The sequence below is a fragment of the Microplitis mediator genome, chromosome 6, assembly GCF_029852145.1.
Source record: "Microplitis mediator isolate UGA2020A chromosome 6, iyMicMedi2.1, whole genome shotgun sequence".
Taxonomy (NCBI): Eukaryota; Metazoa; Arthropoda; class Insecta; order Hymenoptera; family Braconidae; genus Microplitis; species Microplitis mediator.
This window is the reverse complement of record NC_079974.1, coordinates 16,826,095-16,843,656: the sequence shown is the minus strand read 5'-3', so window position 1 is coordinate 16,843,656 and position 17,562 is coordinate 16,826,095. Positions and strand designations below refer to the sequence as shown.

Genomic DNA, 17,562 nt, shown 5'->3' with positions numbered 1-17,562 from the left:
CAGTGTAGTTAAAAAGTTATAAGTCGGTCACACACACACACACACACACACACACACACACACATATATATATATATATATATATATATATATATATATATACATACATACATGAATACATACATACATACATACATACATACATACATACATACACACATACACACATACACACATACACACACACATACATACATACATACATACATACATACATACATACATACATACATACATACATACATACATACATACATACATACATACATACAGACACTCGGACATCATTCTGAAAATAGTCAGAATAGCTTCCCGGAACCTCAAAACGTCGACATCTGATGAAATTTCGATTTTCGCAAATCGGGGTGAAAACAATAACTTCCCAATTTTTCGAAAATCGTCGATTTTCTTAGCGGGAAGTTAAAAAACAAAATGAAAAGTAAAAAATCTAGTAGATCTAGATTTCCGAAATGTTTTGAATAGGTGCTGTTATGTCAGCCGAAAATTGCAGCTAGCCCCAATTATCCCTTAAGTCACTTTTACACTGAGAGAAAAAAGTGTATATTTCCAAGTAGAATTTCTTGATTTAAGTATTATTTTACTTAACTAGTGCCAAGTAAATATTTTCTTAATTATAGTAAAAATGTATTGTCTGTAGATATTTATGAGTAGATTTAAACAATTGTTATAAAGATAAGAAATATTATTCTTCGATGTAGTAAATTTTTTCTTATTTTTAGTATTATGAGTTAAGTAAACATGGTTACTTGAATTTAATTTTTTTCCTTCTCAGTGTAGGCAGTTGATTTACATGAATTTTTTCATTTTTCTTGCACAAAAAACGTTCCGATCTTCAGGAACATAACAAAAGAGGAAATCAGCATATATCGAGCTGAGCTCAGATTTCTTCGACCAAGAAAATAATTTTGAATGAAGTCATCAAATTTTTGAACTAGAAATACATTAGATTGAAAATTTCCAATAACATAATTTCTTGTATAAAAAAAAAAACAATATTTCTAAATTATTTTTACTCTCAGTGTCGTGTTTGGCACATATGTCTATAAAAATATCTATCTATTAAATAAGATACGCAATTATACTTGTTATTTAAAATTTTTACTAATAATTTTATTGTTATCTCAACAACATTTTTTTTATTTTCTGTATGAAAGTAAAATTGTTAGATGATCATTTATATACTAAGACAATAAATTGTAAATATCTCTTGAACTACTACTATGCATTAAAACATCCACTATTTATGAAGAAAAATTTAAATAAAATAAATATATTTGAAACAAAAACCGTGTTTATAATTATAACGTTTGTATCTCTATAAAAATCTACATTATTTTATCAAAAAAAAAAGTTGATACACGACTCATAAAATATGTAAATTAAATATAAGTACAATCATATAAGACTATTAATACATTGATAAATATATTTCATTGAGTTTAATATGACATTATTTGTTTAATACTCAGTGACGTGTGTCAACGGAGAATTCTCTATTGTATTGTCACAGACAACAGAATATGAACTGATAAATTGATAACGCCACTGTTGAGAGTTTGTACTAGTTTCACTATTTCTGTAAGTTCGATGTCCGTGAGTTAAAGAGAGAGAGAGAGAGAGAGAGAGAGATGGAGAACGAGAAACATATATACAGAGTATAGTTTATTGAACATAAAAGTTATGGGTTGTATTGTATTTAGATGAACTACGAATTTCAAAGACTCAATTCAATTAAATTAGCATAATACAAAGTATCTTATTTGTTTGATGTTAAATAAATTCTTTTTTTTTTAAATAAACTACTTACAAGTGTATGATATCATAAAATAAAATAAATGTGATTTGCTATGTATTTTCTTGAGAGGCGATATTGGCTGTAGTCGAAGACTTGGATCATTTTTTTTTTTACCTTTCAGAAATTTTGTTCAGACAGAATTTGAGTAGTGAAAGTTAAAAATATCAATTTTTCAATTTTTAGCATAAGCGCACGTCCTATTTTGAAAATCATTTACTAAAAATTCGATTTATGAAAACCGGACAACACATACCCCCCCCCTTTGGGGGGGGGGGGGGGATTTTGAATATTCTTTGCGAAAACTTAAGGAAAAATTCTTTCACGATTTCTGAAAAAACTTAATTATAAACTTAAATAAAATTATTCTTGAGTATTAAAAATTCTGTTGAATTTGTCGTTACAAGTAATTTTCATTTATTTATAAAACAATACTTTATTCAATAACAATAAAAAGTTAAATAACATTTTACTTTTTTAAAATCCAAGAAAATAACAACGAAGCCATTAAGAGCATATTGCACGAGAAAACCGCATCATACTATAAACAATAGTTATTTAAAACCGCAACATCTGTAACAGGTGTTACACTATTTCCTAATCTTTATAATAGGAAACATGCCGTAAAAAAAAATAGCATCTTAACTTGTTTGGTTTGTATTGAACAAAAAGATAATAATCATAAACGAAAAAATTAAATTTGCTAACAGAAAATTTGAAAGAAAAGTTCAAAATAAACAGCTTGTGACGAGGCATAAAAAACATGATGAATTGCTACTAATAATTTTATAATATAATGACTGATGGGCGGAGATGAATAAATATGATGAATTATACTTAAGTTGAGGCCATATTTGAGAATCTCTGTAGACGCCAGAAGAGTTATATGGCGCAGTTTGTACATCTAATAGTTATATTAGCATTATATATACAGTAGTTAGCCTCTGTGTAAGTACTTCTTCTTGTACTTGGGGGCAGAGAAAGTTATTCTCTTCAAGTCTCTACTATCAGTATGTTCTCGACGGCAGGTAAAATGATATATGATACAATACATACACATATATACGACCCTCTGACGTCAGAACACAAAAATGATATATATTCTATAATTTATTACAATTACTTAATATAATAATATGTAATACATATTCAAATATTTAATATTGTATAATTAATGATGACGTATGTAAATACACAACACAGACGTACACTTAAATTTTTGTAATATTATATTGTCAAGCACTTCCGTTTTGGCGATCAAAAGAAATCCGCAGCTATTTAACTGATAAAACAAAGTTACTCTATTAGAGTGCCAACATACGAGGGTGCAACGCCCTATCGATCTTTCTTTACCCTCTCATGCACTTTTACTATGTATATATATTTTAGGAATGGTCAGAAATCTATTATTAACTTTAAAAATAGTTTTTTTCATTAAAAATAAAAAAAAACTAATTTAATTACTAATTATAATTATGATTATGATGGTTCATAATTGATGAAGAAATTAAACCGTATAAACTTTTTTGAATCCCTGATGAAAAAAAAATGATTCGAAACGATTAGAAATTATTCAAAACGATTCAATTTTAATGATATATATAGATATACATTCTTCATTGAGTAAATCGCTTTGATTAATCAGGGATAATGGAATAAAATTGTAAAAATTTTTTAAAGGAAATAATGCAATATAATATTGATTTAGAATTTTTAATAAAGTAGTCTGAAAAGTCACATTGTTTTAAAATTTGTACATTTATATATATAAAATAGCGTTTTATGTACAAAATGTATAAAACAAAAGATGACACTAACTACTTATAAAACCACTAAAATTTCGAAATTGACTTGTAAAAATTAATAGTATAAAGAATTGATTCAATGATACGTCAAACTTATAAATATATTGGTGCATTAAAAATTTCAAATGATAGGCGTTAAATTATATATACAGCCTTATAAAAGTTATCAGCACTGAAATAAAAGTCAGTGTACAAAATGTATCGAATATCAATCAGTATTTTTTCATTATTTTATTTTTTTTTGTTTTCGACTTCAATAAAAGAAGGAATAAGTTATGAAATATCGACTAATGTTACTACGATTGTTGAAAAAAGATATCCAGATAAAATGTTACACCCAACATCAGATGCATTTTATAGGATCCAATTTTTGAAACAAAATTTGAACAAAATGATGATGAACTGCGCAATTAATGGTGATAAAAGTGAATCTAAATTGTGCAGAATAATCAATCAATTATATAAACTTAAAGCCATGAGTAAAATGAAAAATGCAGTGCAAGATCGCGTCAGCAGTAGTAAGTTAAATTCTTTATCACTTAATTATCTTGATAAGATCTAAAAACAAAACTATTCGATGAAAAGCTTCGAAAATTCACTGTGCACCTCAAACGCTAACAATAGAATTAAAATAGCGATTAAAAATTATAAAACAGTAAACTAAAGATTTTTTCGATATTAATATATGCACTACACTAAATATAGATCATTCAATTAATAAATTTTATTAAAAGTAAAAACTTCTACATTATTCATTTTAGATTATATTTGGCTCGAAAAGAAATTTAATTTTTTCAAATTATGCGCGTGGCATAGAACGAATAAAGAGTATGATAAACAAAGATATCTAAATATTCTAAAATAATTTCAAATTAATGCAAAAATAAATAAGTCAATTTATCAAATTTTTTGAAAGATGTATTCATTCCTACAAATTATATAGAGAAATCGATGCTATCCAAACTAAAAATCAAATTTAACGCTCTGTTATAAATATCAAGTAAATTCCCTCAAAATATTGATAGATTTGTGTTTTACAACACTATCTCGGTAACAGCGCGGTTTTTTTCAAATATTTCAGTGGCTTATTTGAAATATAGACATGATTTAACTTCAAAATACGGACAAAAATTTTTAAACGAGAGTAGAACAAATGAAGCGTTTGCTGCTTGAAGTGTGCAAAGCAAATGATGATAATAAATAACAAATTGTTTTTTCAACGTAGAAGTTTCATTTTTATATTGCATTTTTAGATTTTTTAGTATTGAAACCAAAGGTACAAGCAGCTCGAATGCACGGAATGATGGATAAATTTTGGTCTAAGTATTGTAGGAAAGACGGTTTTGCAGTAAGATCTGTTTTTCAAGATTGTGTGATTGTTACAAAAATACACAAAATGGAAGACCAAACAGACTTCTCAAAATTCTACACCAAAAATCAGCCTGCGATAGTATCAAATCTACATGGTGACAATCTTCATCTTCGAGATATGTTAAAACGTATTTACAGCATTATGAAAAAAGTAATAAAAAATGAAAAACCGGATGAGATTTCCAATCAAGAATCTGAACATTTTGAAAATGCTTCTAATCAACAACTTGAACAATCTGAAGAAGAGCAACTCGAAAAAAAGCCCTTCGAATTTATAAAAAAAGATGATGTCGAAGTATCGGCTGATGTGCTACCAGATACAGATGAAGATGAAGACTATACATAACAACTTCGTTTTTTTAATGCTTCTTATTAATTTCATAATTCCCATAAATACTTTTATGTACTGTATAATAATAAAAATCTTGATAATTAATAATCGTCTGTTAAATATTACTACAAGATGATGTAATAACAATTATTTCAATTACATAATTATTTTCAACTATAAATAGATTATAATTACTGTAAGAATATTGACAAGATATTTCTCTTTATCTTTTTCTTTTTCCAAACGTACATCTGGCCGAGTAAAATGTTCACGGGAGTCAGAATAATAATGAATAATAGAAAAGCAATTAAAAATCTGTCATTGATAAAAGTATTTTATAAAGTATGTTTCATGATTTAATTTTAATCGAAAATGTTCGCTTAGTATAAATTTAATCTCCATGAGGAAATCTAGTCTCGATAATATTTATAAAGCTCTGCTTGTCCTCTGGACGGCAGAATCATGTAATAAAATATTTACGAATACTTATGAATTCCAAAGTACCATCGATACAAAAACATCGACTTTGAGATCCACTCAATTTATTGGTAACTGGAGTAATAAGTCGGGTAATTAGATATTAACAGATTAATTTTAATGCACTTCGCAACAGAATAATTAAACTAAATATTATTGATTTTCCATGTGGATTAGACAACATAACTCCTAGATTTAGTGACGATATTGATACTGATTGGAATGATATTTCGGGTAATTTAATTACAATTAATAAAATTTAATGCGATTTATAACAAAGAATTAAACGATAAATTAATTATTTTACAAATGTACTAGAGGAATCGAATTCTAATTTCACTCACGATGATGATACTGATTGGGATAATTATTCAGGTAACTTAATTATTATGAATGAGTTTTCGACTAACAAAAAAAAAAAAAAAAACAAACAAATAATGATATAAATAATATGAATTATTTGACATGTGGAATAGATGAATCGCATTCAAATTTCACTCATCTTGATGAAACTGATTGGAATGATGATTCAGGTAATCTAATTTTAATTAATAAATTATTTTTCGATTTGCGAAACAAATAGTTAAACAAAATATTAATTACTTTATACCTTGAATAGAGGAATCAATTTTAAATTCCACTCAACTTATCGGTACTGAACGGAATAATAAGTCAGGTAATTAGATAATAATTAATACTTCAATAGTATCTATAACATAGTAATAAAACTGAATATCAATTCTACACGTCGAATAGACACAACAACCATACGTTCGACTCAACTTTTCGATAATAAATGGGAAAACAGTTCAGGTAATTTCACAATATCTAACAAATTTTGATGCCATTCAAAACAAATCAGTGGAATTTCATATGAATTATTTTATATTTGGAATAGTGATACCAACTCTGAGCTCCACTCAATTCGTGGACAGTGATTGGAATAATAATAAGTCAGGTAATTAAATAGCAATTAATAAATTTCAATAGTATGTTTAGAAAAAAATAATGAAGGTAACGGTTGTTTTTTTACCTGTTAAATAGGCACAACTTTGAGTTACACTCAACTTTTTGTTTCGGAATTCAATAATACGGGTAATCAAATAATACTTTATAATTTTGAATGCTATTTACAACCAAATAAAACAAAGTATTAATTATTTTTATATTGGATAGAAACATCAACTTTGAGATCTACGAAACTTTTTGATGCTGAATGGAATAATAATTCAGGTAATTAATAAGTTTCAATAGTATTTACAGCGAAACAACGAAGCTGAATGTAAATTATTTAATATGTTGAGTAGACACATCAACTTTGAAGTCCACGGGAATTTTCGATGCCGAATGGTTTAACAATTCAGGTAATTGAATAATACCTCATTATGTTTAATGCTATTAACAATAAAATAACAAAACATGATTGATTTTTCTTATTAATTAGATCCAACAACCTTGAGTTCCACTCAACTTTTTGATGCTGAATGGAACAATAATTCAGGTAAATAAATCGTAGTTAATGAATTTGAATATTGTTCACAACAAACCAACAGAACTAAGTAAGTATAAATTATTTGTCATGTTGAATAGATACAACAACTTTGAGATCTACTCGACTTTTTGATACTGAATGGTATAATAATTCAGGTAACTATTATTATTTGAAACGAAACAATCAAAGATGATATTAATTGATTCACATGTGTTATAGCCACATCAACCTCGAGATCTACACAAATTGTTGATATTCAATGGAATAATAATTCAGGTAATCTAAAAATACATTATAATTTGGACTGATGTTTACAACAAAATAACAAAATTAAGTATTAACTATTGTTCATATTGAACAGACTCAACAACTTTGAGTTCCACTCCATTTTTTGATGTTGAATCGGAAAATAATTCAGGTTATTAGATAACAATTAATAAATTTCAACACTAATTACAACAAAATAAAATAACTAAGTATTAATCATCTTTTATATTGAACAGACACAATAACTTTGAGTTCCACTCATTTTGTTGGTATTAATTGGAATAATAATTCAGGTAACATATCTGATAGTTTTTAGCGTTATTTACAAAGAAATAACAAAACTAAAAATTAAACATCTTTCATGTTGAATAGACACATCGACTTTGAGTTCTACGCAACTTTTCGATAATGAATGGAACAACGATTCACGTAAAAAAATTACAATTTATAAGTTTCGAAAGTATATTTACAGCAAAACAATAGAACTAACTATTAATTGTTTTAAATGTTGAGTAGGCACATCAACTTTGAGTTCGACGCAACTTTTTAATGCTGAGCGAGATAATAATTCAGGTAAATAGATAACAATAAATTCCAATACCATTTCAAACGGAAAAATTAAACTAAATATTACTTAATTCACATACGTGATAGTCATATCAACGTTGATGTCTACCAAGCTTGCAGATATTGATTGGAATAACAATTCAGGTAGTAAGATTATAATTTATAAATACTAACAGTTTTTACAACAAAACAATGGAACTAAATGTTAATTATTTATATATCGAGTAGACACATCAACTTTGAGTTCCACGCAACTTTTTAATGCAAAGCAGAATAATAATTCAGGTATATAGATCAAAATTCTAAAATTTTGAGACTCTTTACAACAAAATACCAAAACTAAGTGTTCATTATTTTTTATGTTGGGTAGACACAACTTTGAGTTCTACTGAACTTTCTTATGCCGCGTGGAGTCATAGCTTAGGTAATTAGTTGATATCTTATCATTTTCAATGCAGTATTCAATGAAATGATAAAATCTATTATTAATTATTTCTCATGCGCAATAGTCACATCCACCTCAAGGACTACTCAATTTGATAATATTGGTTGGAATAATAATTCAGGTAATCAAAAAATACCTAATAATTTTGTACGATATTTAAAAAGTAGCAAAACTAAAAACTAATCACTTTTCATATTGAATAGATTCAACCACTTTGAGTTCCACACAACTTCTTGGTGCTGAATGGAACAATAATTCAGGTTGTATAACAATTTATGAATTTCAATAGTATTTACAGCAAAAAAGTGAAATTAAATATTAATTGTTTCATATGTTGAGTAGATACATCAACTTTGAGTTCGATGCAACTTTTTAATACAAAGCGGGTCAACAATTCAGGTAAATTGATAACAATTAATATTTTTCAATACTATTTCAAACGAAACAATCAAAATAAATATTAATTAATCCACATGTGTGATAGTCACATCAACCTTGATGTTTCCCAAGCTTGTTGATGTTAATTGGAATAACAATTCCGGTAATTTTATAGTAATTTATAAGTTCCAATAGAATTTGCAACAAAACAATGGGACTAAATATTAATTGCTTTATATGTTGAGTAGACACATCAACTTTGAGTTCGACGCAACTTTTTAATAGCAAGCAGGACAATAATTCAGGTAAATAGGTAACAATTACTGAATTTCAATACGATTTAAAATTAAATAATAGAACTGAGTATTAGCCATTTTTTATATTGAACAGAGGCAACAATTCTGAGTTCCACTCAACTTTTTGACTCGAAATGGAATAATAATTCACGTAATTAGATAATTCTTAAACAAAATTTAATACCATCTATAACTATGAAGTATCAAAATTTAGTATTTATTATTTTTCATGTTTGAATAGACACAACTTCAAGTTCTACTCAACTTTTTGCTTCTGAATTCAATCAAAATTCAGGTAATTAAATAATACCTAATTATTTTTAATGCTATTCACAATAGTATTGAAATTGATTTATAATCATGTCTCATGTTGAATAGGCGCAACAACTTTGAGGTCTACTCAACTTTTTGATGCCGAATGGAATATTAGTTCAGGTAATTAAGTGATACCTAATAATTCTCAATATTGTATACGATAGAATAAATAATCTTTATAATTAATTATTTCTCATGTGTAATAGTTACATCAAGCTCGAAGTATACGCAAGTTTTTCATAATGAATGGAGTAATAATTTAGGTAATTACACTAACGCAAAAAATTAAAGGAATAGAAAAATTGTAGAAATTTTGTAGTGATTTTCGCAAGGCTGTAACTTGGTGAAAAATAATCGTATTGAGATTTTAAAAAAACCATTTTATAAAGCTACGACTATTCCGCAAACATAAGATATACCACGAGACAAAAAATTCCAAAGTTTTTTTTTTTTTTTTTTAAGAGCCCACGGGCTCTGAAAAAATTGTTTCAGCTAAACCAATGCATAGGTCGTTTAGCAAATTTACTCAGCTCTAATTCGGTGTAGATAACAATTAATAAATTCTAATATTATTCAAAATGAAACGGTCGAACGAAATATTAATTAATTCATATGTGTGATAGTTACATCAACCTCGAGACCCACTCAACTTGTTGATATTGATTGGAATAATAATTCTAGTAATCGAATAATACCTAGTTATTTTTAATGCTTTTCTATTTTACGTATTGATCATTTTTCATATTGAATAGACACATCGACTTTGAGCTCCACACAACTTTTTGAGGGTGAATGGAATAATAATAATTCAGGTAATGAGATCACAATTAATGAGTTTCAATACTATTCCCAACAAAGTGACAGAACTAAATATTAATTATTTTTCATTTCGAATAGGGACAACAGTTTCAAAATCTACTCAACTTTTTGATGCAAAGTGTAAAAATAATTTAGGTAATTAAGTGATCCCTAATGATTATTAATCTTATTTACTATCAAATAATGATACTGCCATCGTATTAAATATTTTACATGTGGAATAGTCACATCAACTCCGAGCACCACTCATCATGTAAAAAATGATTGTAATAGTAAGTCAGGTAATTAGAAAACGATTAACTAGTTTCGATACTCTTAATAACAAAATAATAGAGATAAACATTAATTCTTTCACTTGTTGGGTAGACACTACAATTTCGAGTTCCACTCAACTTCCCGACGATGAGTGGTACAATAATATAGGTAATTTGATGATAATTTTTTAAGATGAAGGGTGTAGTCTAGTTCGTGGGCTAAAAAACTAATCTATTTTTGGGAATTTCTTGTTAGCTTACTATGAAAGATAAGTATATAAACATTGTTAGAGATGATAAATGAAGTCTTAAATTACAAAAAAACAAAATTTTTGATACCTTTTTTTTTAACAGGGGTTCGTACTCCTCTCTCTATTACACTCAGGTCCACGAACGGGACTATCTTTGTTGCACTTGTGCAGTAAATGGAAACTTTGGCCGAGTTTTTCTTTTAAACAAACGAATATTGTCAAACAATTTAAGCACACTTCGCTAAATTAGCCAGTAGTGCACCAATGTACGGTCTGTATTTGTATTTAGAGATTTTTTGAAAATATCTGATAACTCCTGTTAAGTATTTTTACACAAAATCTGTACTCTAACGGAACGCCATAATTTTGAAGCAGGTCGGCTCTGAAACAAAAAATTCGAAGTGCTATATATTCGGTATGACAGTGGCTACAAAGCAGACTAGCGATGTTAATTTTGAACTACTTTTACTAATTTTAGTTAGTAAAAATGAGTAAAAATCAAAATTTTGACATGATTTTAGTATATTCTATGAGTATTCATGTGTCGAATATGTAGTTAAAATGTTAGAAGGATCAGCCCCCGGGTTTCGGAGAAATCATGAGGGGCGTCTACGAAAACGCAGGCTTAAGAAAAACACGTTTAAATTTTTGTAATAAAAAAAAAAACAAATCTCACCAAAATTTAAATTACGATGCCTGCACCGTACGAAGTGCCTTCTTCTTGCTAAAGCCTTTCGTTTGCTGCTAATTTGGCCTTCTTTTTTTCCATTCTGCTCTCTTTTGATGTGTCCAAGCTGTGTCAGTTTGCATGTTTGATACGCGTAAAATCGTGCTTGTCGACCTTTAGGTTCAGAAAAATACACTTATACTGCTCGGATCTTCATAAAAATTTGATACAATGCATTGCTTATACATATACATTTGAAAAATGTAAAAAAAGCAAAATCGATTTTTCAAAAATGACCAAGTAGACTACACCTTTAATGCTATTTATCACAAAAAAATGAAATTAAATATTAACGGTCTTACATTTTTAATAGACACAACAACTTTGAGTTCGACTAAATTTTTCAATGCTAAGTGGAATAATATTTCAGGTGATAAGTTGATACCCAATAATTTTCAATGCTATTTACTATACAATAATGATACTAAAAATAAATTATTTCACTTGTGGAATAGTCACACCAACTCCAAACTCTACTCAACTCGTTAATGTTGATTGGAATAATAACTCAGGTAATTCGATAACAGTTAATAAATTTTGATATTATTTATATTATGACAAAATAATGAAACTAAACATTAATTTTTTCACATGTTGAGTAGACACAACAACTTCGAGTTCCACTCAACTTTCCAACAATGAGTGGTATAATAATTTAGGTAATTTGATAATAATCAATTAAGATTAATGATATTCACCCCAAAAAAATCAAACTGAATATTAGCTGTTTTACATTTTGAATAGACACAACAACTTTGAGTTCAACTCAACTTTTTCATGCTAAGTGGCATAATATTTCAGGTAATAAGTTGCTATTCCCAATAATTTTCAATGCTATTTACTATACAATAACGATACTAAATATCATTTATTTTACTTATGAAATAGTCACACCAACTCCGAAATCCACTCAACTCGTTGATGTTGATTGGAATAATAACTCAGGTAATTAGATAACAACTAATAAATTTCGATATTATTTATAACGAAATAATGAAAGTAAACATTCATTTTTTCACATGTTGAATAGATACAACAGCTTCGAGTTCCACTCAAATGTTTCATGCTAAGTGGAACCATAATAAAGGTAATCAAAAAATACCCAATAATATGCAATTCTATTTACAACCCAATAATCGCTCTAAGTATTAATTATTATGTACATATAATAGTCACAACGACTTCGAGTTCCTTACAGCTTTGTGATTCTGAGTGGAATAATTCAGGTAGTTAAAACAACAAATAATAAATAACGCGATTTTTAGCAAAATAATCGAACTAAATATTAGTTTATTTTCATGTGAAATAGCCACAACAACTGTAAGACCCACACAACTCGTTGATGCTACATGTAATAATAATGCAGGTAATTCAAAAATAATTAATAAATTTTGATACAGTCTTCAACAAAATAATGAAATTAAATACTAGTTACTTTTGATGCGTCACAGTAACATCAACTTCAAGTTCTACTCAACCTTTCGATGGTGAAGGAAATAATTTCAGTAATTATATAATAGCTAATTATTTTTAATGTTATTTGCAATCAAGTAATAAAAGTGTCTATGTTTTTTTTTACCTGTTGAATAGATACAACAACTTCTAATTCCACTCAACTTTTTACTACTGAATGGAACAATAATTCATGTAATTAGAAAATACTGAAAAAATCTTAATGCCATTTATTACAAAATATCAAAATTAAGTATTTATAATTTTTCATGTTTAAATAGACACAACTTCAAGTTCTACTCAACTTTTTGTTTCTGAATTCAATAATAATTCAGGTAATTAAATAATACTTATTTATTTTGAATGCTATTTAAAATAAAATAATAAAAGTATATATATTTTTTTACCTGTCGAATAGATTCAACAACTTTGAATTCCACTCAACTTTTTGACACTGAATGCAATAATAATTCAGGTAATTGAATAATACCTAATTATTTTTAATGTTATTTACAATAAAATAATAAAAGTATGCATGTTTTTTTTCCTGTTGAATAGATACAACAACTTTGAATTCTACTCAACTTTTTGACACCGAATGGAATAATAATTCACGTAATTAGAAACTGCTTAAAAATTTTTAAAGCCGTTTATAACAAAATATCAAAATTAAATATTTATTATTTTCCATGTTTGATTAGACACAACTTTGAGTTCTACTCAGCTTTTTGATGCCGAGTTAAATATTAGCTCAGGTAGTTAGGCGCTACCCAATAATTTTCAATACTATATACAATAACGTAATGAAATTTATTTTTGATCATTTCTTATATTTAATAGACACAACCTCCAGTTCTACTCAACTTTTTAATTGTCAATTCCATAATAATTCAGGTAATTGAATAATACATTATCATTTTTAATACCAAGAAAAAAAAAAAAAAGAAAAAGAAAGAAAAAACAACTAATTATCAATTTATTTTGATGTTGAATAGACACCACAACTTCGAGTTCTACTGAACTTTCTGATGCTGAGTGTAATAATAGTTTAGGTAGGTAGTTGATACCTTATAATTCTTAATGCTGTATACAATGAAATAGTAGAATTTATTATTAATCATTTCTCATGTGTAATAGTCACATCAACCCCGAAATCAACTCAACTTGTTGATATTGAATGGAGTAATAGTTCAGGTAGTTTAATAATAATTAATTCATTTTAATGCAGTTAACAATGAAATAATTAACGAGATATTTATCATTTTACTTATGTAATAGTCACCTCAACTGAAGCAAACTATTTCAAAGAAATAACGGATTTTTCATTTACTACCCCAAAAACATATGAAAGTACTTATAGTATGGATAAAATAACCAACTCCACTTCAAAATATCCTTTGAGGTATTTTTAACAAACGTATTTGTAAGTATCACTGTAAATCATAAATGTGCCCAAAAATTAAGTGCCGTAGCTGGGACATCTTTATCAGTATAACAACGTTCTATTAGATTTGTCTAGTTTTGTTAACAAGTATTATTCTATCAAACTATTTCGATTGTTTCCACTCTAAAATTCTCCCAACACATACATATCCTTCGTGTGTATACTTTTCTCATTCATTCGAATAGAAAATCTACGAACTAATAAATTCTTAACAAGTGACAATAATATTTTTAAATGAGAAATAATACATTTAGTGATGTACAGTGCATTCAACTCAAATTTACTTTGTTGAAATTTTTTCGCATGGAATTGAAATTGTTAAATTCTAATAAATAATACTTTTATTGTAGACAAAAATTAAAACCCAAAATGTCTGGTCAGCTATCAGAGGAAGATTTATGTGCCCTTAAAATTAATATTACTGTACCACATAGATGTATTTTCACCAACCAGTTAAAAAAAATTTACCAATTATTGAATGATCGCCATAATTTACTTCTTCAAGTAGGTTCACAAGGATATGATACGACATCAATAGAAAGTTTAATGGATTACATTATTAATACACTTAATACTAGTATTTCACATCTAACAAATGCTTTAGAAACAGGTACTTCACCCAATACAACTATTTTAAACGAATTGTTTCAATGGCTTCCTGATGGATTAGAACCATACCCATGTGACTTATCTCAACTTACCACAAAACCTATACCTACAACAACCACAACAACAACAACAACAACAACAACAACAACAACAACTACAACCACCACAACAACACCGAAACCGACAACAACGACAACCACTACAACAACACCTAAACCAACGATAACAACTACGACCACTACAACAACACCTGAACCGACAACAACAACTACAACCACTACGACAACTACAACACCTAAACCTACGACAACCACGACTACTACTACAACAACAACACCTAAACCTACGACGACGACAACGACTACTACAACAACAACACCTAAACCTACGACAACAACGACTACTACAACAACAGTTAAAACGACAAAGTCTTGGCTAGATGACGATTTCTTCTTCCCTGACTTTAGTACTACTACAACACTATCACCTCCGACTCCATCAGATTTAATACCAACTCCTCCGCAAACATATCCTCCTTTGACACAACCACCACCACCAGAAGATCCTTTTCCACCACCAGTTATAGGTCGTTTAAAAATTAATTCAAAATGAACAAAATAAGTAAATAGTTTAATCCACGTTATTCGATAAAATATATTTATTTTGATAAAAGCACCAAATTCACTGGTATAATGTTTTATACGATCAATAATTTCGTTCTCACTTTAAAGTATTATCATAGTATCCCGTAAAAAAAAAAATTCCGAAAGTGTTCCGCACGTAGAACTTCTAAATTTGAGAATTGAACTTACTTAGGATCTTTTGATAATTCAAAACTGATTGATTTAGCACTCTTTACTAATTTTTCGTGAACCTTATCTTAATTTTTTCTGGAACATGTTTTCAAAGAGAATTTTAACATTTTTTTTTTTTTTTTTGTAAAAATTATACAAACGAGCAAAAATTTCTAGAATGAATGTATTGAAAAAACAATTGAAAATTCTTCACTATTCAAGAAAAATCTAGAAATAATTAAAAGCTTGGCTTCTGAACTTTTAAAAAATATAAATAAATAATCTTTAAATAAACCCTTTGCTAACAAGTCCCAGAAAAGTCGAAATAAGGTATAATAGGTGTTTGTATAAGAACTAACATTCACAAATCAACGTTTTTAGTTTTGTTTTTTTCAAGATTTGGAAAAAATCTAATTCAACCTTCTGAATTTCCTAGATTTGAAAATTTTTTATGTAGAACGTTTTCGAGACTTTCTTTTTTACGTAGAACGTGCATCTTCATTATCTTTACAATTTAAAAAATTAAATGATTATATAAGAAATGTGATTTAAAGTAACGTACAAATGAATTTGGTGCATTTTTTGCAAAAACAAAAAAATATTTATTAATTAAATTTTTACATTTGTAATGTTGTAATCTTGATTGAACTAATAAATTTCACAGAGTACTTGCGTGATTTATCGTTTTAACTTAGAAGTGAAGAAAATAAAAAATTGGAATCGATAAGAAAAACTAGTGTCATAACTTGAATTTTCGTAAAAAATAATCCACTGGAATTCAAGATTTCAATTCAATCCAAAATTTTTATGTGATGAAAATAAACCGTCTTACATATGTAAATCCTCCAATAAATATTTTTTCTTATACTATTGGAAAGTTTTTTCTTATCATATGCTGTTGCAAAATTCAAGGGTCATAGTTGGAATCAGGCAAAATATTAACAGCCGTATTTGATATTCAATCGAAAGTTTCGAAATATCATTCAGCGATATAAATAATGTATGTTAATTGTTTTTAGACATTCTATTTATACAATTTTCTTTAGAATATAATAGATTATCGAGAAATAACCCTCAAAATAGTTTTATTTTTTATCAAAGAAGACCATAAGTTTATGAAGTATAGTTTAAAGAAAAAAATTGACAGCAGGACGAGGTGGCCGAGTGGTTAAGGCGTTGGACTGCTAATCCAATGTGCTCTGCACGCGTGGGTTCGAATCCCATCCTCGTCGGACTTTTTAGATAATTATTTTTATTTTATCAAAAATAAAAAGAAATTTTATCATAAATTACAAATTTTTAAATAAAAAAAATATCATTAAATAAACATCAATTATCATGTATTTACGCATTTTTTTTTCTAAAATAGAGAAATTCTGGAATATGCATAAATACGAAAACGTGTTTTCAACGCCCGGATGCCTGGCTAGCTCAGTCGGTAGAGCATGAGACTCTTAATCTCAGGGTCGTGGGTTCGAGCCCCACGTTGGGCGATTATTTTTGCAATTTTTTTATTAAATTATTATCGCAACGAATCTATTAACATTTATCAATCTACCGATTGCTGGAATAATTTATTTCCATGACGTAAAGTAAAGACAATTAATTAACTCTCGAAGAGCTAACTAAATCATCAATATTAAAAACAGATGAGA

General features: G+C 27.7%; 2 protein-coding genes and 2 non-coding genes across 7 annotated transcripts; all 4 read left to right on the top strand.

Annotated features, from left to right (window-relative positions):
* The first annotated feature begins 3,784 nt into the window (after positions 1–3,784).
* On the top strand, positions 3,785–5,375 carry LOC130669858 (uncharacterized). Its single transcript, XM_057472993.1, has 2 exons — positions 3,785–4,136; positions 4,872–5,375. The coding sequence occupies exons 1-2, from the start codon at positions 3,815–3,817 to the stop codon at positions 5,333–5,335; spliced, it is 786 nt and encodes a 261-aa protein (XP_057328976.1). The 5' UTR covers positions 3,785–3,814; the 3' UTR covers positions 5,336–5,375.
* Positions 5,376–6,219: 844 nt separating this feature from the next.
* On the top strand, positions 6,220–16,832 carry LOC130669850 (uncharacterized). 4 transcript variants are annotated; one of them, XM_057472974.1, is made up of 50 exons: positions 6,220–6,330; positions 6,417–6,473; positions 6,554–6,610; positions 6,696–6,755; positions 6,842–6,892; positions 6,974–7,030; positions 7,105–7,161; positions 7,242–7,298; positions 7,388–7,444; positions 7,509–7,565; positions 7,651–7,707; positions 7,793–7,849; positions 7,929–7,985; positions 8,073–8,129; positions 8,211–8,267; positions 8,352–8,408; positions 8,494–8,547; positions 8,633–8,689; positions 8,772–8,828; positions 8,911–8,967; positions 9,053–9,109; positions 9,195–9,251; positions 9,337–9,393; positions 9,484–9,537; positions 9,621–9,677; positions 9,764–9,820; positions 10,310–10,369; positions 10,455–10,511; positions 10,601–10,657; positions 10,743–10,799; positions 11,922–11,978; positions 12,064–12,120; positions 12,211–12,267; positions 12,353–12,409; positions 12,497–12,553; positions 12,639–12,695; positions 12,781–12,834; positions 12,918–12,974; positions 13,060–13,113; positions 13,199–13,255; positions 13,342–13,395; positions 13,479–13,535; positions 13,619–13,675; positions 13,762–13,815; positions 13,901–13,954; positions 14,056–14,112; positions 14,198–14,254; positions 14,339–14,462; positions 14,855–15,114; positions 16,572–16,832. In XM_057472974.1, exons 1-50 carry the CDS (start codon positions 6,249–6,251, stop codon positions 16,595–16,597), a joined length of 3,093 nt encoding a protein of 1,030 aa, XP_057328957.1. In that variant the 5' UTR covers positions 6,220–6,248; the 3' UTR covers positions 16,598–16,832. The 4 variants fall into 4 exon arrangements, with proteins under 4 accessions (XP_057328957.1, XP_057328955.1, XP_057328958.1 ...); XM_057472972.1 differs by lacking the exon at positions 16,572–16,832 and having other exon boundaries at positions 14,855–16,563; XM_057472975.1 differs by lacking the exon at positions 16,572–16,832 and having other exon boundaries at positions 14,339–14,483; positions 14,855–14,991.
* Positions 16,833–17,057: 225 nt separating this feature from the next.
* Positions 17,058–17,139, top strand: Trnas-gcu (transfer RNA serine (anticodon GCU)). The gene has a single exon. It is a non-coding gene; the product is annotated as a tRNA-Ser (tRNA).
* A 188-nt stretch (positions 17,140–17,327) lies between these two features.
* Positions 17,328–17,400, top strand: Trnak-cuu (transfer RNA lysine (anticodon CUU)). The gene has a single exon. It is a non-coding gene; the product is annotated as a tRNA-Lys (tRNA).
* Positions 17,401–17,562: the final 162 nt, after the last annotated feature.